The 26,467-nt window shown below is 39.8% G+C and overlaps 2 protein-coding genes across 5 annotated transcripts in view; one reads left to right on the top strand and one right to left on the bottom strand.

The window, feature by feature from the left end:
- Positions 1-26,467, top strand: part of LOC129732351 (hemicentin-1-like) — a 417,768-nt gene that overhangs the window by 55,498 nt on the left and 335,803 nt on the right. The window contains exon 2 of one of the 3 annotated variants that reach the window (XM_055693168.1): positions 19,414-19,524. The exons of the other annotated variants lie outside the window; for them this stretch is intronic. The gene's annotated coding sequence lies outside the window, so the exon portion shown is untranslated. The remainder of the gene's footprint in view (positions 1-19,413; positions 19,525-26,467) is intronic. 3 annotated transcript variants of the gene reach the window in all.
- On the bottom strand, positions 14,663-19,131 carry LOC129732350 (mucin-1-like). Of its 2 annotated transcripts, XM_055693166.1 has the most exons (4): positions 18,949-19,131; positions 18,587-18,857; positions 16,639-18,528; positions 14,663-16,110 (listed from the first exon to the last, which is right to left on the bottom strand). In XM_055693166.1, exons 1-4 carry the CDS (start codon positions 18,991-18,993, stop codon positions 14,786-14,788), a joined length of 3,531 nt encoding a protein of 1,176 aa, XP_055549141.1. In that variant the 5' UTR covers positions 18,994-19,131; the 3' UTR covers positions 14,663-14,785. The 2 variants fall into 2 exon arrangements, with proteins under 2 accessions (XP_055549141.1, XP_055549140.1); XM_055693165.1 differs by having other exon boundaries at positions 14,663-18,528; positions 18,949-19,129.

Raw genomic sequence — 26,467 nt, forward strand, 5'->3', positions numbered from 1 at the left:
TACCATTAATATCTCTTTTGGCATGTTTAGGACATGTTCGAATTATGTAAAAATAATCAATGTCCAATTTTGTTTTTGCTTTTCGAGATTTTACCCCTTTTCGACAGCATCATACAAGTAAAATAAAAAAAGAAAATATTTATTTCATATTCGTTAATCGCAAATTTGAATACTTTTTCTGTGATTCGATTATCCGGAATGAATTTTTTTGACATTCCGGATAATTGAGTCTGATAATCGAGTGTATTATACAAAAAAAAACAATTTTCATTTGATTTATAATTATTGTTTCAGAAAAAATTAAAAGTACATATTTAGTGGTCGAGAAACAATCTAAAGTTGACTAACACAACACTTCAGGAAGTCGAGTAAAATTTCACCAAAAAATTCGTTTTGCATTGTTTTAATTCAATCAAACTGTTTCTAACATACATAATAGACTTTATGATTTATTTTCATTAAAATAACGCTTGCTCAAAAAAATTGACAATTTTCGTTCCCAGACTTTGAACGGACCGGAGCGGAGCCAATTGCACCGGATGCAAAACAGACCGGAACGAACTTATTCGATTTTCGACCGAACTGGACCGAAATCTGGACGCAACTTTTCGTTCCAATTTCGCACTAATTGAACAATTGAGAGTGTTTTTTATTGACTCGATAAGCAAGCTTGAAACTCAATTTGCCGAACATTCAGATTATTATTGTGGTTTGAATTTTTTATTTTTCTTTTCGCTCCCACATTTGGCGCCCTTCAATGATTGACAAGCAGGCGACCGCCTGCTTCGCCTTCGCCTTAAGCCGCCCCTGCTTGGTGCTCCATTGCATTGAACTTTTTACCAGTTTCCAAATATCGATAAAGGAGTATCGCACTTTTAACGATATCAATGCTAAATTACTCAATACTTTTGTACCGAGTATCGATATAAGTCTCACCATTGCTCAACGAACAATAACCTGAGTGCCACTGACCTAGTGGCACAGATGATGAAGAAAAGACTAACGAATAGGAACAAACTAGATGTTTATCTAGGAGAGGAAGCAATCGTTTTACCACATGATAAGTCTGTGGAAATTTACAAAATTCTATCAACGCCAGATACAAATAACATATTTTGATACAATTTTGTATTTTTCCATTTAATTTTGATAACAATCTGAATGAGTTATAATAACAAAACCTGAAATGAAGTAGTTCTGAAACAAGTCTAACTATTTTTGCGTTTTAATCAAAACCTGTTGTTTCTAACAATGTTTGTTATTATATTGTTCTATATATATTTTGTTAGAAAGCTGATACATTAGTAACAAATTTTAATATGTGTTTGATACTAGTAGATACCTCCCAGATGGTCTCGAGGTACGATGCTGGCCTAACAAGCCAGTCGTCGTATGTTCGAGTCCCGGCTCGGGAGACACTGTTAGTGTCAGTAGGATCGTAGCGCTAGCCCCGCAATTGTCCTGTACACTAAACAGTTGGCTGCGAAGTCTGTGTATAACAAACAGAAGGTCAAGTTCCGAATCGGGATGTAGCACCAAGGCTTTGCTTTGCTTTGCTTTTTTTGATACTAGTAGAATCATTTCTGTTATAATTTCTGTTATTTTAACACCTAACGGAATAAAATTGAAAACACAGCCTGTAAGGATTCTCCCGTAACAAACTAACAGCTTCTGTTACATTTTTGTGTTTTCGTCCTGATCGGGAAGTAAGTTACAATATACATAATTTTTGTTTCATTTATGGTATTATTGATTTACTTTTCATTACCCGAACCTGTCGTTAATGGCAAGAGACGTCCTGTGTGTTTCTGCGTGGAGTGTTCCACTTGAAAACAAATTTCCTTCGGAACGGGACGTCGTCACTCATGCAGGAACAGATTGAGTAGGAAAAGAATCCGGCAGCTACTTTTACTAAAATATTAGCTCAAATAAATGTTCCAAAACTAGGAAAATTGTAGAACCAGCCTTTTTTGTTACTACACTCCAAATTTTAGAATTAGAAAAAAAAAATATAATAAAAAAATAGAAAAACAAATTGCAAAATTTGGTTTGTATTGTTCTGAATTAGCCAAACACTTTCCAACACGCATAAAAGTCTTCATGATAATTTATTCACTAAAATAATGCTCTTGAAAAATCCGGCAACTTTTGTTTCCGGACTTCGGACCGGACTCCGGACCGGAACCGGAACGAAGCCAATCGGACCGGACCCAAATCGGACCGGAACGAGCTAGTTCCGATTTTTTACCGGACCGGACCGGACCGGAATTCGGACCCAACGTTTTCGTTCCGATGTCGAACACTAGATCTGACTATGAAGCATTTGAGCAAAAATTGACAAAAATTACAATTGTAGTAATCGGCCTTTTTCAAGGCTACTACATGTATTTGGAAGAGCATAATGAATGGTTATTATTTAAGGGGCTACATACCTTTTTAGTTTCCAAAAAATCGTATTTTTTTGAGTTATCTTGAATTACAACATCTTGAGAGCATTTTCACAAATTTTTATGAAGATCTGAGCAATAAAGAGAAAGTTAGAGCGACACGGCCGCATAAGCTAAACTTGTAACTTTATACGCGTTTATCTCGGAATGGTGTTTCTTAAAAAATGACTTTGCAGTGATCCTGATTGCGAGAAAACTAGTGAACCGATTTCTTTCATCTTTTTAAATTTTTGTTATAAAATTCACCGGTCCTTGAACGATCGCTTTTTGAAACATACAGTTACATTTTGCCGCAAAAAAATTTTTAATGCAATTTTCAGCGCTCAAAACGTGCATTTCTTGGGAAAAACGTTCTCGTTTGCCTTTAAATCAAAGTACTCATGAAAGCGACTGTTTAAGACACAGCACAATTCTAAACTAATGAAATAATATGAGTTTTTTGATTTCAGTTGACCCGCTAAGTCTTTATCAGGATCACCGCAAGCCTCTGCAAAAAAAGCGTTTCGGGGAAACGACCATTACTCCAGTAAAATAATTTGTGTATCTCAACATCAAACGTATTTTGTTGTTGTTGATAAACTGTACTTTAAGAAAAATACCTCTTTGATGCAATAAAAATGGTGCTATGCACTCAAAAATAAATTCAAAGTTCCCCCATTTTTCTCGACCAAAAAGTTATATAACCCCTTAACTGCAACTGCGGCTGATGCTGCACAGCCGTGTGATGTGTAGACGGTTATAGCACAGACAAACAGACGTGCCACTCGATGACGATTTCATCGACCAGGAAAATGACGATAATTTGGAAATCTTGCTTAGAGGCCAATAATGCCTCTAGTGTCGCTATAAGCAAGCGTACACATTCATTATCAAAGACATAAACCATCAGTAGTGCCGCTTGTGTTGATTAAAGCAAGCGTGCGCACTCATTAGCAAAGACAAAAACCGTTTTACGAAAATAAGTTAGTAGGCAATAAGCTCACATGGTGGTGCATGAGTGTAACGTTTCGAATAAGGACGAAGATTTTTTCAGGTTTTTATTCGAAGACGCACGTCTGTTTATCTGTGGTTATAATTTGACATCACAGCAGAATTTCGACCTTCATACTCATGTCTACCATCGGCAATATCAATCACTCAACAATCTGCTTCCATTCGACACGCTGACGGGAACATTGTCTCCTTTTAAGCCGCAACACGACACGATACATATTATTTTGTTGCCTTAATGAGTGCTCTATCGGTCCGACTGATTTGATTATATATATCAGAGAGCCTTTAACCTGAGGGGTTACTCAGCTCTTTCGGCTCGACAGAATGTCCACAAGAAATCATATTTTGTGCATCCGTATTACGAAACTGAGACAAACTGTGGGAACTTGAAATTAAGGCGGGGCTATTCAGAAAAAAAGCTCCAAAGTCCAAACTAGAATAAAATGAGATTCTTTATGTCAGAGCGGAACCATATATGTATTCATAATTACAATTTCTTTTCATTTTTCTTTCAACAGAGTCAAGTTGAGCTCATCGATTAGTGCACTTTTGACGTAGAATTACGTCTAACGGCAACATATACAAATGGTACTGGTACAAATTGTAAAACCGTAAACATCGAGAGCGTCACGAAAATTGCCAACTTTTAAATGTTTTAAACCAAATCAGTTTCCAACGAACTTTGTTCATTTTTAAGGCAAAAAAATATACGAAAAAATATGCCGCTTCGCACCATAGAATTGAGTCACCCCAATCGAGTGTATTTCCTATTGCAACCTATTGCAAAAAAAAAAATATTGACATAAGACAGGCTGTTGTAATTCTGCGTTAACCTTGCGGTCGTGTCTTATAAACAAACTTTTCAACGATTTAAAAATATAATCAAAATTTTTTTCCGCGTGGCACATTTATTTTGGAGAAACAAAATCATTATCTACAACTTTGCTGAAGACGTCAGACCAATCAAACAAACCGTTCTGATTCTACAATTATTGGGTATCATATGAAATGCATAGAGTATTTTAAAACTGCGTTCGAAAAATTCGTTCAATTGGTAGGTTAACACTGATTCTCACTTAACTTTTTTCTTGCATCTTATAGAATTTTTTTCAGCTTTCCAATGCTGTTCTCAGATCGAAAATCGGTAGTTGCGAACTTGGCCAAAACTGCATTTTTCTGAAATAATCCAATAACGATAATTTCAATTTTGACGACTGTCCGCGTGAAGGAAGACCAAAAACCTTTGAAGGTACTGATCTGGAAGTATTGCTCGATGGCGATCCATGCCAAACGCAGAAACAGCTTACTTCCCTGTTAGAAGTTAGCCGCTAAGCCATTTCCAAGCGATTGCATGCCTTGGGAATGTTTTAAAATTCAGACACTTGGTTCTTGGATGTTAGATGTTGAGCGTCGTTTTTTGCTTGTGAAAAACTGCTTCGATGGTTAAAAAGGAAGGGGTTTCTTCAACAACCCAAAGAAAAGAAAATCATATGGACTACCCAGCCATGCTCCTACTTCGAACAGCCGAATATTCACGCTGAGAATATAATGTTGTGGGACCATGTGTTATCAATCACGAGCTACTGAAACCAAACGAAACTATTACTGGGAAACGATATTTACAAACTTTACGGATAGTAAATTTCGGTCTTAAGTAGCCGTTTTTTAGTCTCCTCAAAAGCTCGTGCGTTTTTCTTGACAGCGCACAACTACCGTGTACGGGGTCCATCCCGAAGTTAACGGCCTCTTTTTGTTTCTCTATTGAGTAAAGTTGTGGCGGCTCTTACGTTTGGCATTCTGGCTACATGCCGAGCCCACTGTAAAGTGCATGTTTTATCACCTTTACCATGTATGTATACTTGGTACAGCTCGTGATTCATGCGTCTGTACTTCACTCCATCTTCTAATTTTTCGCTAACAATTGAACGCAGCACCGTACGATCAAAAACACCGAGCAATCGTCAATCAACTTCCTTTAGCGTCCATGGTTCCTGACCGTTTAAGATAAGCTGGAGGATCAGTGTTCTATAAAGCGTTTCAGCTGATTAAGTAGTCCGTAGTAAACAGCTGTGACTCGTCGTTTGACTTTGCGGCTCACGTCGTTGCCATAGAAAAATTAACTACGCTTTACTACTAAAATACCTGGTCAGTCAGAAAGTGGACTGTTGCCGCTGAATGCGCTGATGTTGACAGCATGGCTATTGGCTATCCGTTCCTGTGAAATCATTCGACTTTGGTTGGAACTAAATGGCCTCCTCCAACGTCCTCTTATCTCTCCTGCTTGAAGTATCTACTCAGACAGCTTAGACGTGATTGTAACGCAGCACAAAGATTTTTACATCGTTAGTTCTTAAATTACATTCATTAAGACGGTAATTGTCGGATGAATGCAAAGTAGTCAATTTGTTTTAAAATTTGCTAGTTCTGCTAATTGAAGTACTTTATACAAATTTCACGTCCACGGAGAGTTCAAAAGAATTTGCGGCGTCACTATCGAAGGCTTTGGAGATTTGTCAACAGCAAACTCAACAGCAACAGACTCGAGCATTCCAACCAGCGCGATTCATGATGGTGAGGGATCAACGACCCCCGATGAAGCGTGTGATATGTTTGCGAAACACTTCGCGTCAGTTTTTGAACAGAGGACTACTAGTGACAGGAATGCATGATCTTCTACCGACTTCTTGGATCTATCCGCCTTCCAGGTCACTCCAGCTATGATGCTTTCGAGAAACGAGAAGGCTCAAGTTCCTGGGCTGAATGGAACTCCGGCAGTAGTATTCTGGCGGTGCCTTAACCGATCCTATAGCAGCTATTTTCAATGCTTCTTTTGAGAAAGATAAATTATGAAATGTATCGTTTATGTCTCCTGTCTTCAAGGCTGGAGAAAAGCGGGACACAAAAATCTTTCGTGGTATCACTAGTAGGGTGAGGAATCGTTATATGAAAAAAAAAAAGGAACTTGACTACAGAAAGCCAGAACCAAGTTTTTTTTTGTTCTATTTGGAGCCCCAAAAAATCCGAAATTTATCGAAAGTCGATTGGTTTAGTCTCCGCTTGGCGCATTGCATTTCAAATTTTTATGGATTGTATGGAAAAGCCAATGTTTTCCAACGATCTTTCTGCATTATTAACACGCTTGAGAAGAGAGCACAAGTAAAAGTTGTATATATGAATCTAAATACAGCATTTAATAAGATCGACCATCAAATTATGCTGAGCAAGCTTGCACGACTAGAAGCATCAGAGCAGCTTAAAATAGTTGAACTCCTGTTTGACAATACGGTGTCACTTCAGCTTTCATCAGTACTTTCGGGGTACCATAAGGAGGCAACCTGGGTCCAATTCTGTTTACGTTATTTTTCAACGATGTAGCAGCTTTGTTGGAAGTTAAATGCAAGCTGATTTATACAGATGACCTTAAACTGTATGCCATGGTTTATTAGATCGAGGATTGCCATCGCATTGCTGAATGCCTTCGGTGACTGGTGCCAACGTAATAAACTCATTGTTAGTAATCAAAAGTGTGCGGTGGTGACGTTCCAATACTCTATAAACCTAACTCTATGCAATTGGACCTTAATCTTCACTACTCCTCGATAATATCTAAAGCAAACCGACAACTGGAATTTATTTCCAAGATAGCTCGTGACTTCAACGACCCGCAATGTCTTGGAGTATTGCTTACAAGCGAGTTCTATTCTAGAATATGCTTCTATCGTCTGATCTAAATATGACCTTATTAAGAAACATCGGATCAAGTGTGTCCAAAAAAGATTTGTTGGAATAGCTCTGCGTATCCTACCGGATGCTTGTCTTTTCTCCTCAGAAAACCTCTAGAGCGCAGGAGAACATCTTGCACTGCGAAAACAACTGCTCTCACACTAAAGAGCAAATCAACACACATGCCAGAAGAGAACGACGGACGATTTTTATCTGGTGAACTTCCTGAAAGCACCGCGGTGGAATCTGAAATCTCTCTCTTACGAGACAATGAACTATGGTGTACTTCCTCACACGTATGGACATCACGCACAAAAATTACACAGCAGAGCTATCTGCGGTGCGTTTTACAGTTTGTTTCTTGAGCATGGCAGAAGACGAAAAGCGATTGGAAAAAAATAGACTGCGTTGCTCGTGCCGGTCGAGTTTACTCTGGTCGAACTCGTTTTCGCGGTGTAGCTACACGGGGACTACACTTTTGCCCGGTAGGTTTTTTTCACTTTCGGGACTACTCGCCAGTGGACACTGTGGTGTACTTCTGTGTTTTCTCTGTTGAGTGATTCACCCCTCTTGTTTCTATCAGATGTGAGGTGAGCTGGAAGTGTGTTTGTCTCTCTGGAAGTTGGTTGAGACACTTTGGAGTGGAGAAAAAAGCAGTGTGGTGAAAGCATTTGCTACACGTAGGCACATTCTGAAAGGGAAGTGCGCGGTGAATTTTTTCTCCGCTCTTTTCACATACTGAGGAGAATGACTAGCATGTCCTACCGTGACGTGAACCATTAAATCAACCACCCTTTCCACCTTTACTTTGAACAAGTTGGAAAAGAGAACGAAACTACATCGGTAGGTATTTGTAGTGATGCTTCTAAGCGGTGAAGCGGACTGCCCTCAATTACTCGCTCAACTTAACTTCCTTATTCCACGAAGAGCGTTGCAGCAGATATCCCTAGCACCAAAGGCACTGAAGTAATAAGTGGTTGATAGTGCCGCTTCTTTTCACGTTTACTCTTAGTGCTGCACCTTGCAAAGCAATGTTGAACAGAACATTTGATAGTGCTTAAGTCCATCCAACCTGGGAAAACGTGTTCTAGAAATAATAGCCACAGCTAATTACGCTTGACTGAGTCGTACATTGCCTTGAAATCCACAAACAAATAATGAATTTGCAGGTTGCATTGCAGGCAACGACCGAAAATTATTATTTGTTCCGTTCGATGGTACATGGTCTGGCTGATCAGCTGTTCTCGCTCGGCATCTTACTATAAAATAGAGAAATTCCGAAGTAAAAAGAGCACTCTAAACTTAATATGAAATCTAGAGAACAATAAGAGTTCGTGATTATTGCGTCCAATGTAAAAAATATAATAGAAATAATTTCGTGCTACTAGTGCTTAGGGTAATCGCTCCATTATTCATCTCAAACAGCTAGGTGCACCTATATTCATCTTATTTCTCTCATTTGTCCAATTTTCCGTCAAATTTCTACAAATTTTTGAAAATAAATCTATTTGCTTGTCGATTTTGTCAAGAGGTTGAAAGTGTTTCGTTGAAAATATGGTAAAATTTGATGATAAATTGATCAAAAAGGCGCGATGTGATGAATAAAGGTACTGAGATGAATATAGGAGCGATTACCCCAATTGTCAAAACAAAAAATGCCAAAAGGATCGCTGTCGTTTTAGCATTTTTTGTTTTTATAAAATTCAAATTTATTTAATTTAATTCAAATTTATTGGGTTTGCTAGTCGTGTAGAACACCGTTTTGTTTAAAAATGGATGCTTCCCGTAAAATTGATTATTAGCAGCGTCTATTTCATATTTCCGTTTCCTGCTGCTCATAAACCTAAAACAGCTCAAGTTTCTACGCACAGTACCGTCACGGCTGCGTCCATCCTAATGGAGACCTAATACCGGTAATCCCTCTAAGGCGAAGGGCGAAACCATAATGGGCTCAGTTTTGTGACCGGTACACCAGTTTCTGAGCCATTACTTGCAACCACTAGGAAGAAGTTGAACCATTACGGGACACCGTAAGTCGTATAACAAATGACTGGTAATAGCAATTATGACGAAGATAATTGACGACAAAGTGCGGAGAAGCTTCTTGCGCGATGAAAAATTGCGACAGCGGTGGCACTGTTCTCCAGCGCTGGTAATGTCACGGGAATGTTCTCCGAAATGTTCATGCTTTATGGCACTCTGCTGCTGAGTTTTTATATCGCCCAGAGCATCGTGAAAAAAAAAAACAACGAAATTGAAAATTACTGGAATGCATCACAAAGACAAAAAAATAATTAAGTACAAACAATGGTGAATAGTTCGAAAACGTGTTCCTGCTGCAGCTGACTTTTATCATGTGTTACCGTTTTCACGGGATTTTTCTCTCGTCAGTGGATTCGAGTGAAACCAAAATACTCCGCCTCTATGCACCCAACGGAAGTTAACTGGCTTTTCTGTTCAGCCGGTTTCAGTTAAACAATTTTGCTATCTACTTACAGCTGATAATCTGACTTTACTCATAATAATATTTTTTTTCGAATAGGAAAATAACATAGAGCTGTTTTTTTGTTTTCGGTGAACAAAGCTATGCTCAACGAAATGGCCAAATAAACCGCGAATCGTAAAACCAGCGCTCAATACATTATTCATCACATGGAGACTGGAAAATGCGTTCGGGTAATTAATATTTTTATTTTTTCCACTCCCCCATTAGTAGTGCTTCACGGATATGATGCGGCTATTGAAAGCGCGTTTGAAGGAATGGGCAGGGTTTTGTGTCATATAATTAAAAAACCTAAATTAATCCACCTAGCGGTCAGACCCAGCCTTTCTCATTCAATTTTTTATTTGTAAAAATAGATTTACATGAACGCTTCAATCCAATAAATGTATATTCACTTTTTAGGTTCTAAAATATTGATGTTGTAATCTTTACATATAAAAATGCAGTCAAGTCTGTCTGTCTGTCTGATCCATATTGGCCCGAAAACTACTGAACCGATCGACGTGAAAATTTGTATGTAGGGGTTTTTGGTGCCGATAAAGGTTCCTATGATATTTTGAGACCCCTCCCTCTTCTGGAAGGGAGGGGTCCCATACAAATGAAACATAAATTTCTGCACAACTCAAGATCAAACCAAGCAAATGAAACCGAATTTGGCATGTGGATGTTTTAAGGGGTAACTAATATGTCCATAATAGTTGGATGAAACACAAATTTGTGCACATCTCGAGAACTAATCAACCAAATGGAACAAAATTTGGTAGGTAAATATTTTTAGTGGTAACAAATATGTACATAATGGTTTGAAACCCGACTCCCTCTTCTCTTCTGTAAGGGAGGGATCCCATGAAAATGAAACACAAATTTCGCACAGCTCAAGAACCAATCAAGAAAACACAACCAAGTTTTGTATGTGAATGTTTTTAGAGGTAACAAATATGTCCATAACGGTTTGACACCCCTCCCTCTTCTGGAAGTACATGTTTCTTCACAAATTTCTGCACATCTCGCGAACTAATCAACTAAATGGAACCATATTGGCAGGTGAATGTTTTTAGTGGTAACAAATATGTTCCATAATCGACCTCAGACAACATTTTGGATTGTAAGATGGCAACTTCCGGTTTCTGGAAAACAGCCGAAAATGGCCGATTTCCACCCAATATAATAATATCCGGATCTAGAATAATACACAGGAGCTAAAATCGACCACAGATAGCATTTTAAATTCTAAGATGGCGACTTCCGGTTTCTGAAAACAGCAGAAAATGACAAAATGTCACCCAATATGAGTTTTTCTTTAACCAGTATGCCGTTCAAAATCCAGAAATTGTCTCCAAGTGCCATTATGAAATCCAAAATGGCGATTTCTGGTGTCGAAAAAACAGCGGAAAATGAACAAATACCACCCAATATGGGTATTTCCGGAACCGTAATGATGCACTGGAGCCACAAATCGACTTCAGACAACATTTTGAATTGTAAGATGGCAACTTCCGGTTTCTGGAAAACAGCCTGAAATGGACGATTACCATTAAATACTAGTATTTCTGGAACCAGAAAGATGCACAGAAGCTAAAAATTGATTACCGACACAATCTTGAATTTTAAGATGGTGACTTCCGGTGTCTGGCAAACAGCCGGAAACGACCAAATACCATTCAATATGAATGTTTTCGGAACCAGAATTACGCCCAGATGACAGAAATTGATTTCACAGGCAATTTTAAAGTCCAAAACGACGACTTTCGGCTTCTGAAAAACAGTCCAAAGTGACCAAATATCACCCAATATGAGTTTTTCTTTAACCAGTATCCTAAATACCATTTCGAAATCCAAGATGGCGACTACCGGTTTGTGAAAAACAGCATAAAATAAACAGATACTATCCAATATGAGTATCTCTGGAACCAGAATGATGCAAGGAGCTAACAATTGACCTCAGGCACCATTTTGAATTGCTAAATGGCAACTTATAGGCAACAGTCGGAAATGACCGAATAATACTCAATATGGATATTTCCGTAAACGTGATGATGCATAGAAACCAAACATTGACCCTGGACACTATTTTGAATTTGAAGACGACCACTTTTAGTTTCTGAAAAACAACCAAAAATACCTGCCAATAGGGGTATTTCCGGTGTCAGATTGATGCCAGAAAGTCTGCTGATAATGACAGAATACCACCCAATATGAATATATTCAGAATTAAGGCGATGTACAGAAGCCAAAAGACGAGGATGTTGTCATTTCGATAAAACCAATCATTTCAAACGATTTGTTATTCGACTTTGATCATATCCTATGGCAGATTCGTCGTGCATTTGCAGACTCCAAACAAACCGCAAGGAATCAATGAACTTGGAACGTACAAATAGTACGACACCACATTTAATTTATGTTGAGGCCACATATATCGATCAAAGCAGGTATAGTTTTAAATAGTCTTTAAATTTCTCTTCTTTCCATAACTTTTGAGCCACATATCAAATTTTTATGAAGTTTGTTATTTGTAAGTTCGAGAGATGACTCGTTCGTATGACACTAGTTATGTTCAAATAAGTCATGTAATCTTTGAGATAATAAAACTTCGTTGTTTTATTAACAATTTAATACATAACGGTTGCTTAAGTTCGATTATAATCAAATGTAATGGGAACGTGTAGGGCAGCCAAACTTTGAAACCACGTGTTCAATCATAATCCATCATTTAATCCTTAACTAGCCCGCTCATCTGATAATAATAATCAAATCGGTTGTGTAGTTTCTGAGATAATGAAGTTTCGTGATTTTCACAAGTCGGCACATTACAAATGAAGTTACAGTTCGATTACAGTTAAATTCAATAGGGTCTTCTGAGGCAGCTAGACTTATTAGTTGACACTAATTTTGTGGAAATCGGGTCGGCCATCTCTGAGAAAAGTGAATGAGTCCAAGTAGTCTTCGGAATGTGTTCCATTGCATTGCTGGATTTCACATTTTTAAACATAACAGGCAAAGTAATAATCCGATTGCTAAACAAATCAATAGAGTCTTACGGGGCAATTAGATCTTCCATTTGACACTGATTTTATGAAAATCGGTACAGCCATATCTGAGAAACATGAGTGAGATTAAACAGTCTTCAGAACACGTTTCTTTCATAACTTTTGAACCACAAGTTCAATCTTTATGGAGTTCAAAACTTGAGGGTTTTCTAGGTAGTCCGTTCTTTTGAGACCAATATTGTTCAAATCAGTTGTGTAGTTTCTGAGATATTTATGTTTCATGATTTTCACATTTTTAAACATAACCTCTAAACTAAAAATCCGATTGCAATAAAATTCGATAGGGTCTTATGGGGCAACAAGACCTTTCATTTGCAATTAATTTCATGAAAATCGGTCCAGCCATCTCTGAGAAAAGTGAGTGAGAATAAAAATCTACACATACACACACACACACACACACACACACACACACACACACACACATACACACACATACACACACACACACACATACATAAAATGCTCAGCTGGTCGAGCTGAGTCGAGTGATATATGCCATTCGGCCCTTTGGAGCACTTTTATACTTTCGGTTTTGCAAGTGATTGCTATACCTTTCTAGGAGAAAGGCATAACAACATTGTTTTGGCTGATGAGTAAAACCGGAACAAATGCAAGGAAACATGGTTTCGGTGGAGCCGACGCTAGCGTGTTTGTTAACATCAATCGTTCACTTTTGGTTACAATACGTGTAATTCATTGTTTCACAGAGTGTGACAGCTTCTATAATTAAGCAACGTGATATTCGATGCATTATAATTATTTGGACACGGTGACATGTTGTATTTTTTTCTGATTAAGCAAATTTTCTGGAAAACAAACTACATAAAATCTCACAATGAAGCTTCTGGTGCAAGACCCCAAGTCTCCTTCCCCTCCCTAATCTAATATAGAATTAGATTTTAACCATGTATTTCATAAACTTAAATGAAAAATAAAAAAAATTAAAACTGCAATACATATTTTGTCATAAACCATTATCCCAGTTTGGCATTACATTGTTCTGGGGATCTGATGATGATATTTGGGAACCCAAGAAATGTGCACAGACGAAGCAATTCAATAAAAGCATTTCTAAATTGTTCTTAAATGATCAATAAACTGAATCTGAATAACACTCTACCTATACGAATATCTTGTACACTGTTTATCCATATTTAATGTGAAGTAACTCCGAACAAATATCCTTCACCAGGTTAAATGTTTTTCTAAACTGCCCTTTAACAGTCACGTAAAGGGAGCGCGTGACCTGCCAGTTGCCATGTTTTTTGGTTTGCTTGCAAATTTCCGCGTACAATTGTGTTCGCACCATCCATCGTCTCTGCTACCGAGAAAAACTGTAAATTCCAATTTCCGCCTCGATGAATTGCATCGATTCTTCGCCGGGCGGGTACGGGGTGTGAGGAAGCAGCGGTCGATGAATTCGATCGTCAACATTCGCGATGGTGTTATTTGCGTGGGGAGTTTTTTTCCAAACGCGGACCGCTGCCCCTATTGGGTGGAGTTCCGTTCGACAGGGAAAACATCCGAATTTGAATGTCATCGTTCAGTAGTCACTAGGGGTTTAAGCAATTGCGGAGCTTCAGTTTCCGACCTCGATACCACGGTGGAAATATGATAGCGCGGTTTGTTTATTGTTTTTCCGAACATATTTTTGCACTTGCCGTGTCCGACGAAGCGGGAGGAAATAAAAAAACCGGGCAGACTGGTTTTGGTTGAAGTGGACGTGTGTAATTTAATTGTTTTTGATGATTGCGATTTCAATAAAACGAGGCAAAATTAAGCTTTCACTGGACACTAGAAGGGTGCATTACGCTGAATTAGCAGTGAGCCATAATGACACAAAAATCATGTCACGTATCATGTAGGACAAAGCGGTGCAATGATTACATGCACGATAAACCCTATGAAACTGATAGTACTCTTATCTGCATTAAAACTCTACATTACTCGATGCACTTTCCGTATTTTATTTTTCCTCTCTTTGTTTCAAATTGGTATAAATTATAATTTTTCCCCTCTTCCACACTGGAAAGTGCTGACCCGTTTGTTGTTTATTAACGAGCTATTTAGCCACAGAAAACATCAACATCATCGGTACAGACACTCAGGGCCGCATCGAATTGCTGTCCCTTGGGGCACTTTAGCTTGTTCTTCTTGTATTTGTCCTTCTTCTTCAGGGTACAGATGAAGTAACGGGAGCAATTCTCTGGATCCGGGAACGTTCCTTCCTCAGTGCACTCGAATTTTACCTTTTCCTTAACTTCCTCATCAGAGTCCTGTTCGGAGTTTTGGGAAACGGCAGCTTCGGAATTGGAATCTTCCTCACTTCTTGCGCCAAAGGCTGGAGCTACGCAACGTCTGCGGAACGAATCGAATTTTTGTCCAGCGGGGCAGTCCAAGTTGTACTGTAGGTAGCCTCCTAGCACGTTCCATACACACCAGAAGTATTTGCGTTCGTTTTGTGGATCAGGGAATCGGCCAGGCGTGGTGCATTTAAACTGGTTCGGGAAGCATGGGCTTTGATCGGCGGTACAGCGTTGAAGTTGTGGATTGTAGGCAAAGCTGAGGGGACAGCTTTGTTCAAGCTCGAAAAGGCCGAACGGAAGCCAGAGGCATCGGTAGTATTTGTGGCAATCGGCAGGATGAGGGAATCGACCGGATTTCTGGCACACGAATGGCTGTGGTGTGGTGGCGGAACCGCCTTGTCCGGGTGCGCTCGTTACTCCTCCTGGAGCGGATGAGGAACCAGTTTCTGGATTGGACGGTACCGAGCTGCCAGAATCTCCAGTAGCTCCTGAACTCTCACCCGCAGCTGGTGTGGTTTCTGGTTGTGGTTCACCTGGAGCGCCAGGATTACCCGGTTGAGATTCGCCTGGTGCTGCAGTAGGGCCGGGTTGAGGTTGGCCTGCATCGACAGTCGTTTCGCCTCCAGCAGCCACTGTAGTTTCAGGTTGAGCTCCACCTGAGGCAACTGTAGTCCCCGGCTGAGATTCACCTCCAGCAACAGTTGTTTGTGGTTGGGTTTCTCCTGGTGCTGCTGTAACTTCAGGCTGCGGTTCGCCTCCGGCAACAGTCGTTTCCGGCTGTGGTTGACTGCCAGCAACGGTAGTTTGTGGTTGAGATTCTCCTGGTGCTACCGAAGATTCAGGCTGAGCCCCACCTGCAGCTACTGTAGTCTCTTGCTGAGATTCGCTTCCGGCAACGGTTGTTTCTGGTTGAACTTCTCCGGGCGCCACTGTCGTCTCTGGCTGAGCACCACCTGCTGCAGCTGTGGTTTCGGGTTGTGGTTCTCCTGGTGCCACGGTAGCCTCCGGTTGGGATTCGCCTCCGGCTACAGTTGTTTGGGGTTGACTTTCTCCTGGTGCCACTGTAACTTCTGGTTGTGGTTCGCCTGGTGCTGCTGTAACTTCTGGTTGTGGCTCTCCTCCAGCAACAGTTGTTTGTGGCTGAGACTCTCCAGGTGCAGCAGTAGCCTCTGGTTGTGGTTCACCTGGTGCTGCTGTAACCTCTGGTTGTGGCTCTCCTCCGGCAACAGTTGTTTGTGGCTGAGACTCTCCAGGTGCAGCTGTAGCCTCTGGTTGTGGTTCACCTGGTGCTGCTGTAACTTCTGGTTGTGGCTCTCCTCCAGCAACAGTTGTTTGTGGTTGTGACTCTCCGGGTGCAACTGTAGCCTCTGGTTGTGGTTCTCCAGGTGCTGCTGTAACTTCTGGCTGTGGTTCGCCTCCGGCAACAGTTGTTTGTGGCTGAGACTCTCCAGGTGCAGCTGTAGCCTCTGGTTGTGGTTCACCTGGTGCTGCTGTAACTTCTGGTTGTGGCTCTCCTCCAGCAACAGTTGTTTGTGGCTGTGACTCTCCGGGTGCAACTGTAGCCTCTGGTTGTGGTTCTCCAGGTGCAGCTGTAACTTCTGGCTGTGGTTCGCCTCCGGCAACAGTTGTTTGTGGCTGAGACTCTCCGGGTGCAGCTGTAGCCTCTGGTTGTGGTTCACCTGGTGCTGCTGTAACTTCTGGTTGTGGCTCTCCTCCAGCAACAGTTGTTTGTGGCTGTGACTCTCCGGGTGCAACTGTAGCCTCTGGTTGTGGTTCTCCAGGTGCAGCTGTAACTTCTGGCTGTGGTTCGCCTCCGGCAACAGTTGTTTGTGGCTGAGACTCTCCGGGTGCAGCTGTAGCCTCTGGTTGTGGTTCACCTGGTGCTGCTGTAACTTCTGGTTGTGGCTCTCCTCCAGCAACAGTTGTTTGTGGCTGTGACTCTCCGGGTGCAACTGTAGCCTCTGGTTGTGGTTCACCTGGTGCTGCTGTAACTTCTGGTTGTGGCTCTCCTCCGGCAACAGTTGTTTGTGGCTGTGACTCTCCGGGTGCAGCCGTAGCCTCAGGTTGTTGTTCTCCAGGTGCCACGGTAACCTCCGGTTGAGATTCGCCTCCGGCAACAGTTGCTTCAGATTGAGTTTCTCCTGGTGCTGCTGTAACTTCTGGTTGTGGCTCTCCTCCGGCAACAGTTGTTTGTGGCTGAGACTCTCCAGGTGCAGCTGTAGCCTCTGGTTGTGGTTCTCCAGGTGCCACGGAAGCCTCCGGTTGAGATTCGCCTCCGGCAACAGTTGTTTCAGATTGAGTTTCTCCTGGTGCTGCTGTAACTTCTGGTTGTGGCTCTCCTCCGGCAACAGTTGTTTGTGGCTGAGACTCTCCAGGTGCAGCAGTAGCCTCTGGTTGTGGTTCTCCAGGTGCCACGGAAGCCTCCGGTTGAGATTCGCCTCCGGCAACAGTTGTTTGTGGCTGAGACTCTCCGGGGGCAGCTGTAGCCTCTGGTTGTGGTTCTCCAGGTGCTGCGGTAACCTCTGGTTGTGATTCGCCTCCGGCAACTGTAGTCTCTGGATTTGGTTGACCTGCAGCAACAGTTGTTTCTGGCAGAGATTCACCTCCACCGGCAGCAGCTGTAGATTCTGATTGAGATTCACTTCCGGCAACAGTTGTTTCTGGTTGAACTTCTCCCGGTGCCACTGTTGTCTCTGACTGAGCACCACCCGCTGCAACCGTAGTTTCGGGTTGAGGTTCTCCAGGTGCCACGGTAGCCTCAGGTTGAGATTCGCTTCCGGCTACAGTTGTTTGAGGTTGTGTTTCTCCTGGTGCCACAGTTATTTCTGGTTGTGGTTCACCTTCGACGACGGTTGTTTGAGGCTGAGATTCACTTGGTGCTGCCGTAACTTCTGGTTGAGCTTCACCTCCTGCAACCGTTGTCTCAGGATTAGGTTGACCAGCGACTACGGTTGTTTCTGGTTGAGATTCTCCTCCGGCAACAGTTGTCTCTGGCTGAACGCCACCTGCTGCAACTGTAGTTTCGGGTTGAGGTTCTCCAGGTGCAACGGTCACCTCAGGCTGAGCTTCTCCGCCGGCAACAGTAGTCGCCGGATCAGGTTGACCAACTGCAACAGTAGTGTCCGGTTGAACCACTGCTGGTGCATTTGTGACTTCTGGTTGAGGTTCAGCTACACCAACTGTAGTCTTCGGTTGAGATTCTCCTCCTGCCGCAACTGTTGCTTCCGATTGAACAGCACCTTGTGCTACTGTAGTTTCTGGTTGAACTTCAGCCGCTACGACCGTGGTTTCTAGTTGGGGTTCTACAGCTAGCACTGTTGTATCAGGTTGTGGCTGCACCTCTAATACTGTCGATTGTGATTCACCAGCAACAGCTGTCGTGTGTGGTTGAGGATTCTCAGCCGCTGCTGTGCTTTCCGGAACGGGATCAGCTAGAGTCGGTTGAGTCGTCGATAGCAGCTCTTCCACAACTACATCTGATGTGGGAGCCTGCGTTGGATTTGCTAAAACAATATCAAATTAGATCACCCAGTTTTGTGCAATTGTAATAAAAACCCTTACCTTGAGTAGGAACCGATTGTTCTGGCAGTGCGTTGGTTGGAGGAGCAGATGTAGTAGTCGTAGAGGGCATCGTTGAGTCGCACTCAAATTGCCCCGTATTACTACAGTACGTACTCGGAGGACATGTTTGTGCTACAGCATCCACCGTTTCTGTTCTCCCGTTACCAAAATCGATACAAATTTGGAAACGTGTATCATCTACACACAGGTAGTCTCTCCCGTTGCAATTGGTGCCAGTGGCCTGTTGCAGTGCCGAAGGCAGCGTAGCACTCTGTGGTAACAGAAAAAATAGAGAGAACAGACACTTTCAATAACCGAACCTATTATTAACACAGGACAAATCCGCGAATGGCGAAACTCACCAGCACGATACATTGCAATAAGAATAATTTCACTAGTTTTTCCATGACAGAGAGAACTTTTGCTAGAACTATGGTTATGGATCGATTTCTTGTTGTTTGTTTGCTCCAACTCACTGCTATTATGTTATACTTGTTTCGTTCGGTTTCTCTTGCGGAATGTTGTGACCGGAGGCTGAGCCGAGCCAATTTATAATGAAGCAGCTAGAATCATCTGCATCGTGTAATCCTTTCCGAACGGCGACGTATCTACGGGAGGTTGGAATTTTGCGATAACAAAAACATCCCCCCGCTCGGTGATAAGCACTGTTCGCGCAGTGCAAGGTAATCGCGATAACAACCGCGCCGTCCCTCGGAGACCGGCTGTTGTCATGTATCCAAATCTTCCACTGCGCTTGCAAATAAAATCTAATCATCTCGGTAAACTAGCTTATCTAATGTAGTCCATCTGTTTTCGTTTCATTACAGGTGAATAATGGTTTTTTATTGGATCATGTGTTTAACAACCTGGAAGCACAGATTGACCAGGCTGTAAATAGCGTGGATGACTCATCGCAACGGAAGTTATAAGTATTGAAGGTGACCATTGTTTTTTTTTTTTCTAATAAATAATAATAAATAAATGATGATAAAAACCCTTCGAATCTATGGATTCGTAACCATAAATCTCAAGTATGTAGGTCGTAGTTATTTATTCAACAAAATAGATAGCGTCGGTCATTGGCAAACAACGCAATGCGGCGATTTTTGTTTTGGTTTATAAGTTTACATAATCAACTGTGGAATTTTGTATCCAGCACAAATTTTAAAATTTATTAGATTTGTACCGCAAGCATCCTAAGTATAATTCCTCAATGATTTGACTCTTCTTTGTGCATGAATTTCACTACTGACTGTTACCAGCGAATCAATGAATTATTAAAGTTACTCTAATGTGCGATTTAGTATGCTTCGTACTAAATAAAATCTTGTATTGCTGGGACAAACTGGCTAAGTTGCAGTAATCTATGAACAACATATAACTCAAAATAATGAAAGCTTAAATTATGCACTTCACAATCAAACTTTAAATTCCAATTTTTCAACTCTCAATTGTAAACTTTAAACCTAAGTCTCCAATGTACAAACTACAAATAACAAAACTGAAATTTTGAAAATGATTCTAATTTGTTCGCTAGGAGCCCTAAACTTTAATTTCTAAACTCCAAACTATATTTTCTGAACTTCAAACTCTCAACTCCTAACCAGGGTTGATATTTGTTGACACTCTTGAGTGGAAGTGAAAAAAAGCATCCATAAACGTTATTTTTTACAATCCTTTCAGAGTTCTCCCTTCCCGCTTTTTGCATGGAAGTGAACTGTCAAAACATCTAATTATATTTCATGCGATAGAAGCAAGACAACAAAATCAGTTTATCAGTTAACGAAGATTGTCAAGGCATCGGTCAGTGTCAGTGAAAAAGTGTTTCGGTGAGGTTCATTTTGGTTGAGTGGACTGTTTGTTTTTCTTTTTCGCTTTGAAGTGAAGATCATTTGGTTGGATTTGTCGTCAAATTTTATTCCGTAACCGTGAACGACGCGCGCGATCTCTTTCATCTGAGTATAACAGCACGTTACTAGGACGAAAATCTAGTGTATCTGAAAGAATGCTGCGATCATTGGAAGTGAAAATTGAAAATGATTGGCTGTAATTTTCGAAGAATTTTGCTGGGGAAAATGACTTTTATCAGCACTGCTCCTAACTCTAAATTCGAAACTTACGCGCTAATCAGAAGTCGCGAGACTAAATGAAAACACGTTTTATTAAAAAGTTTTTTATTTAAATTCGATTCCTTATTTAATTTTCACGCAAAACGTTTTTTTCTTTTAAATCTAGGAGGTTCCCTTTCTTACCTTTTGTTTTACTTATTGGCTCTCTTACGTACAGCGCAGCTTTTGAGGCTACCACGAAATTTCCTGCAGCTGCTTCTCCATGTCCATCTTTCTGGATACTCAGATGTAACGTGTCATACCTTTAGCCTCCAAGATTCTGATCCCCGTGCACATGACGTGTCGAACTTGTTAGCCAGCTGCCTGGTGCTGCCACCAATCTTGTTTTTTTGTGGAAGCTTCAAATTTGGTCCGCTTGGCGGTACTTATTCCGCTCCGTCAGCCCGATTTTTCATTGTTGGCAATTGACTTTCCAGCGTAGAACCTAGTGATCATGTTATAACTTGTTAACTTTTAGTAGCTCTCGTCAAAAATTGCATTGAATCCCCAACAAAACTTGTGGTATGATTAAAATTTCAGAAGTCCTGTACGCGTAGACGACTACGTGGAATCGTTCCACAAAGAAGATTGATTTTTATAAATTCTAAGTAACTTTCACTAGCAATAAGAATAGTTTAGACAGAAGTAGGCGCTTATATAGGCCAAATAGTACATTTCTGATTTACTAGGTCTAAAATTCTGTCTGTCGTGCTTGGGGAAGTAAGCATTAAGCGACCAATGAGAGGTTAAATTTTAAGTTTGAACAATTTTCAATAGTGCATAGTTCGAATAATCAAATTGAATTATTCTGCATTTGAGTTGATGCATAGATAATTTTCAATCGATTCTGCAGGAACGAAGAAATCTATTGAGAACTAACCGGTTCACTAGCATTTTAAATTGGACATATTTTTCACTTTTTCTGTTATTAGATTTTTATTTTACAGCCCTATGTTGCCAAGCTTTCTGAGAGACGTAGTTCTACGTCAGAATCTGTAAACTGCCACTAGCCTAGTTCATTTGTGCGAATGAGTCTTCTTCAACATAAACTTCTCAATCACCAGTTTCATCAATCACAAATTACATTCACGAAATCTACCATACGATTTACAAAATTTAGGTATTTCAACCGAGTGATTATAGTAGAATATGTGATATATTTATATTAGGTACTGTTTTTTTTTGTTAGGGAATTAGAATTACGTTGTCTATTGATGTGAACTTTTGTACCGGTTTACACTGATAAAAACGCTGTTGGGGCCACGCACAATTGTATGTGGTTCATTTCAAATGAACACAAAATTGTTCAACTTCATGATTTGAGAGCGATTTAAACCAATTGATAATAAAAGTTGTGGCAATGTGCAGGTGTGTGTGATAAATGTAATTGAGATGCTAAATACTCAAGCAGCACACATTGTTGCAATTAATCAAATGCAACTCTCAATGCAGCATTCAAAGATTGTGATAATTCGCATCCGTTACTTTTATTCAACTTGTAAATAACCGAAAAAGTGCAAGAGGTGGAGCCTATATGCAAATAACAGTGCTATGTGAAATCATCATCTGCATCGATAGCCGCTGCCGTATAGGAAGAGAAGAGAGGAGAAATAAAATTTAGTTTGTTTACTTTCATTACTCTTCGGTAATGGTGTCGCGAAGTATCATGTTACTACATACATTATAAAAATTTTCTTTCGAATTTTTTCTCTACTTACGCTTCTGATAGGTTTGTAATTCTACCTGCGATTCAAAATTTACCGTGCAAAAAATGTTTTTACTTCGTAATTATTCACGCGCCTTTTATAAAGTGTTGTGAAAGAAATTTTATGATTCAAACTCGCCAAATTATAAACAATGTTTTGGAAAACGATAGTTTAGAAAACCTTACTCAGTGGATATGCAGTGTTAATGGTGCGAAGTATGAAGTAACAAAACCATATTTCCAACAATAATAATTTATCATTCATTAATATTGAAGATGGCTGTTTACTGTGCGGTAATTTAAGCAAATATTTTCATCACTAGTTTGCTTTCGTAAGAAGAAAACATTTGTGAAACAATAATATGCAACATCATGTGACATTATCGTTATTTAAAGCATCATGAAATATGCAGTTGGAAATAGATTGCAGAAAACTATTGAGCAATTTCTAGTGTTCAGTTACGAGAATGATACACATTAATAACAAAATGTTACTTAATTCTTTTAAATTTCTTAAGAGTAACCGGAAAAGTTTCTTGCACCGTTAAAAAAGTTTTAAAACAACAAATATTGAGTAGTCTAATTTGAAAACATGTTGCGAGTGCTGCTTGGGTACTACATTTTTTTGTTTTTATGAAGAAATGAACGCAGGAGATAAAGCTTCTCTCAAGACAATTCAATTCAAAACATTCCAATGCAGCAGGCTTTATTTTTTCCAGAATAATAAAAAATCGATAATGTTTCCGTTCAAGAAGAGCAAAAAGTAGTTAGTTGAAAACTATTGGGGGATAACGTCCCTTTTTGTTGGCTCCAAAGTTCTTGAGCTAATAGTTGACGATTCTAAAATGTTTAACTGTCGCAGATACATTTTAACACAGGCAGATCAGTTGACACAAATCTCAGTTGGCATCTCTGTATTTTGACGGAGTTTCCCGAGGTAATCAAGTCGATGCAATCTATATCGATTTGAGTTCTACTTATGATCGTATCGACAATAGACATAGCTCTCTAAAAGTTCTAACAACTTCGATTTTCTGCTCGCCTTCATGGAGAACATTACAAGTGAAATTGGCGCATCTCTCTCCCAGGAATTCATCAAGTATTCCGGTGTGTCTCAAGACAGTAATCTCGGGGCAATTCTGCTTATTTTATTCTTTACGCGTTGCCATGAACCTATTCACCGGAAGTTGCAAGCTCGTGTATGCTGATGACTTCAAATGTATACCGAAGTAACAAGTTTAGCTGATTGCGATACTATACAGTCTCATCTGAACTAATTTGCTGCGTGGAGTAAAGTCAACCGAATAACCATTGGCGTCAAAAAATGTGTAATCATCTCGTTCCATTATAAAGCAAGCAGCGAAGTCTACTTCTATGAGATCTAGGTATTTATTTAGACTCAGACCTATCCTTTTGCCCTCTTTTCAAATAACTGACAAAACCTTGGCATATAAGGTACCATTCGAACATTTCACCTCATCATTTACATTCCAAAACTCTACCGGTATCATACGCACGCAAAGCGGACGGTTCTTTCTGAAGCAGCAGAAAGCGGGTGGTGGCAAATATTAGTCGCTCATTGAAGCGCATGCCGTTGAATTGAATTTCTCATTCTTTTTGGTCGCTTATAAACACGCATGCCATCGAATTGATTTTCTCATTTGTTTATTGACCGGCAATGTGGACGGTTCTTTCCGGAGCAGCAGGAAGCTGGTAGTGGCAAATATAAGTCGCTAATAAAAGCGCATGCAATAGCACGAATGTGGGTAGCTATAGCGAGTGTTTTTCAAAGATTTAGTATTTACTCGTTTATTACTGCCGATAAATGGTTGACACTTATTTGCTAGAAATTTCATTTAGATCAAAACAGGTTCTTTTAAGTACCATAAATTATCGGCAAAGTTTCCTTAAAGAGCGTACATTTAATTTTCGGTTTTGTTTCGGTGCGGTGCGCGGTTTTTTTTTTCTCGCACACAGTGGAATAAACAAACTTGTCTGTGACATGAAAAATAACAAAGCATTAAGAAATGCTCTAAATCATAATTAAAACAGTAATATATGTTCCTGTCACTCGCCAATAATGAAGTTATATACTGGGCTAAAGCAGAGGTTTTTCTGAAGCGACAGCGCTAATATAATAGATCCATTCTTCTAAGTATATATTAAAATTTATAACACTTTAAAGTCTCAGCATTTAGAAATGATTTGTTAGATATAATTGCAGAAGATAATTAAAGGTCCCAGACGGTCTCGAGGGACGATGCTGACCTAACAAGCCATTTGTCGTAGATTAGAGTCTCGTTTCGGGAAAGACTGTTAGTGTCAGTAGGATCGTAGCGCTTGCCCCGCAAATGTCCTGTACACTAAATAGTCGGCTGCGAAGTCTGTGTATAAATAAACAGAAGGTCAAGTTCCGAGTCAGAATGAAGCACCAAGGTTTTGCTTTGCTTTTTCTAAAGTTACAATTCTGTCTAACATTTGTTTCAATGGAATATAAAAATACAGTAGTCCAACGTCATGCGGTCGTGTCTTGGATACTATCCTCCTATCTTTTTATAATCTTGACTACGATGCATGACTTTTTACTTAGAATTGAGACTACGCCACTTTTTATTGTTAACTTTAATTTTATTTGTTTTGTGTAAGATCTCAGTTATTATAATATTTTGAAATATTTGGGGTTTCTATAACTAACTGTCGGCTTTTCCCTATCACCCGCATTTCATGTAGACCATTGGGTCAGATGGAAATAAAAAAAAAAATTCACTTTTTATCAGCATACTAAGTAAAGCTGTTGGGGCCAGTTTAATTGAAAGAAACGTAAAAGTGATTATCTATTTATTTTTGAAACCGAGTTAAACTAACAATGTGAATATGAATGTCGTTGGGGCCACGCACAAGTGTGTGTGGTTTGTCTTTTAACTATCAAAATTGTTTTACTTTCTACGGTTTGAAACCATTTCAGGCCAACAGTAAAGATGCTTTTGAGGCCAAATAAAATATACTGATTTCTACAGTTCAAAGCAATGAATCTGCTCGCGGTGATTAGATGAGAAAAATAAAATAAATAAAAATAAATTTTATGTGAGGTAAGAGAAGTGATTGGTCATCTCCCCCAAAAAAACAACTCAAATATATTTTGCTTAGTCACGACCACGAATGGAAATATGGCTAATGAATTTTTGGAATGGGACATACAGATTGATGTACCATGCTGTTCTGCGGCAATCAAAAAATAAGCTAAACATCAATGCTTCTGAGCGGGCATTAAACAGGTTACGTGTGGTATCGAATTGCTATGTTCGCTGCATTCTTTCGGTCTTCCTTTTAATATTTTTTTTCAAATTCGGTTTTTCAATTATGTCACTCACAACAGTCCCGAATACCTGCGTGAAAAACTGCGGCCGATTAGTAGGTAGGCGTTTGAGATAACGTGAATTTGAATAATAATTGTTTAGTTATAAAAAGAGCATGAGAAAAGTCTTAAGATTAAATTTTTAAAGTTTGAAATCATAAGCCCGGCATGGGAGAGACTGTTCAGCATCAATAGGATCGTAACGCTAGCCCCGCAATTGTCTTTTACACTACTCACAGTTGACTGCAAAGCTTGTCTCAAATAAACATAACAGCACAACTCTAGTAACAAAATCGGTTTTATCAAAGGTTTATAAGCCAAAACAGCCCTATAAAACTTTGATAAAACCAATTTTGTTACTTGGGAAGTCATCTCGGCTTCAATTCTGGATGAAAAAATCATATACAAAATTATAAATGGTTATATCCTCTTTAGATATAGCTAGTTGATAATTATTTCATTAGCAACAAAATTTGCTCTACTGTCAGAGTCTTCAAGTTTAAATTAAATTTTAGTATAGCTCTGATCTTATTTATTTATCATCTCATTTAAATACTGCTGAACTATTTAGTTTTCCTCTTTAATAGATTCTCCCATTTATACCAGCCGTTTAATACACCCTTTGCTTTCCAAAAGAAATAACATCAAGATGAAATAAATACGCAGAGTAAAAGGTTAAACGAAAAATTAATTTCAACTGCTCTATCAATTCT

Source organism: Wyeomyia smithii, chromosome 3, assembly GCF_029784165.1.
Source record: "Wyeomyia smithii strain HCP4-BCI-WySm-NY-G18 chromosome 3, ASM2978416v1, whole genome shotgun sequence".
Classification (NCBI taxonomy): Eukaryota; Metazoa; Arthropoda; class Insecta; order Diptera; family Culicidae; genus Wyeomyia; species Wyeomyia smithii.

What these genes read in the sequence shown, in the direction of transcription:
- LOC129732350 (XM_055693165.1), bottom strand. Translation starts at nt 18,993, where the DNA reads ATGGAAAAACTAGTGAAATTATTCTTATTGCAATGTATCGTGCTG. An exon ending in TATTGCAATGTATCGTGCTG is followed by an intron (nt 18,858 to 18,948) that starts GTGAGTTTCGCC and finishes CTGTTACCACAG; the next exon opens with AGTGCTACGCTGCCTTCGGC. An exon ending in ACAATCGGTTCCTACTCAAG is followed by an intron (nt 18,529 to 18,586) that starts GTAAGGGTTTTT and finishes ATATTGTTTTAG; the next exon opens with CAAATCCAACGCAGGCTCCC.